This window comes from Geospiza fortis, unplaced genomic scaffold (genome assembly GCF_000277835.1).
Source record: "Geospiza fortis unplaced genomic scaffold, GeoFor_1.0 scaffold71, whole genome shotgun sequence".
NCBI classification, from domain to species: domain Eukaryota; kingdom Metazoa; phylum Chordata; class Aves; order Passeriformes; family Thraupidae; genus Geospiza; species Geospiza fortis.
The window spans coordinates 95167-95825 of record NW_005054681.1 but is presented as its reverse complement, the minus strand read 5'-3'; the positions used below and the strand labels follow the sequence as shown (position 1 = coordinate 95825).

General features: G+C 62.4%; 1 protein-coding gene across 1 annotated transcript in view; it reads right to left on the bottom strand.

The window, feature by feature from the left end:
* PIK3C2B (phosphatidylinositol-4-phosphate 3-kinase catalytic subunit type 2 beta) overlaps nt 1-659 on the bottom strand; it is a gene marked incomplete at its 5' end in the record, with an annotated part of 23026 nt that overhangs the window by 1655 nt on the left and 20712 nt on the right. Inside the window, 3 exons of the mRNA XM_031065107.1 lie at nt 2-17; nt 99-223; nt 312-513. Of these exons, the coding sequence (XP_030920967.1) occupies nt 2-17; nt 99-223; nt 312-513 (343 nt within the window). The remainder of the gene's footprint in view (nt 1; nt 18-98; nt 224-311; nt 514-659) is intronic.

Below are 659 nucleotides of genomic sequence, written 5' to 3'. Positions count from 1 at the left end.
CGAACCTGCTGGGGAAGCTGCGGGGACAGACGGACACTCAGCGGGGTCCCGGCGGGCTTTGGGGAGTCCCTGGAGGTCCTGAGGGGCTTCAGGGCTACCTGGGCAGCAGCGAGGAGGGGAAGAGGAGGCGCAGGTTGTTGTGCAGCTCCTGGAATTCCTCGAAGGTGCGCTGCACGAAGGTGACCTCGCCGGGGCTGTCCCTCTGCACCTTCACCACGTAGGTCTGCAAAGAGGACGAGCCGTGACGTGGCATGGGGGAGCTGGGGCGCCCCGAGCCCAGCCTGGGCCTGTCCCCAGCTGTCCCCACTCACGTAGCCCTTGCTGGGGTTGAAGACCCTCTCGTGGCGGCAGAGGAAGACGTCGCGGATCCGGCCGGACGTTTTGAGGGTGTGCGTGCGGGGCGCGAAGGACAGCGTGGGCCGCGCCTCCGAGCCCGTGAACTTCATCTGTGCCAGGTTGTGGATGAAGAAGTTGAGCTTGGTGGCCACGCTGCCCAGGCTGGACTCGATCAACCTGCAACGAGGCCACCGCCCGCTCAGTGCCACCGTGGGGTGGGGTGCACAGGAGCCCCAGGAAGAGGGGAGAGATGAGGATCTGACTCTGTGTTTCAGAAGGCTGATTTGTTATTTTATTATATATATTGTATTAAAACATATTTA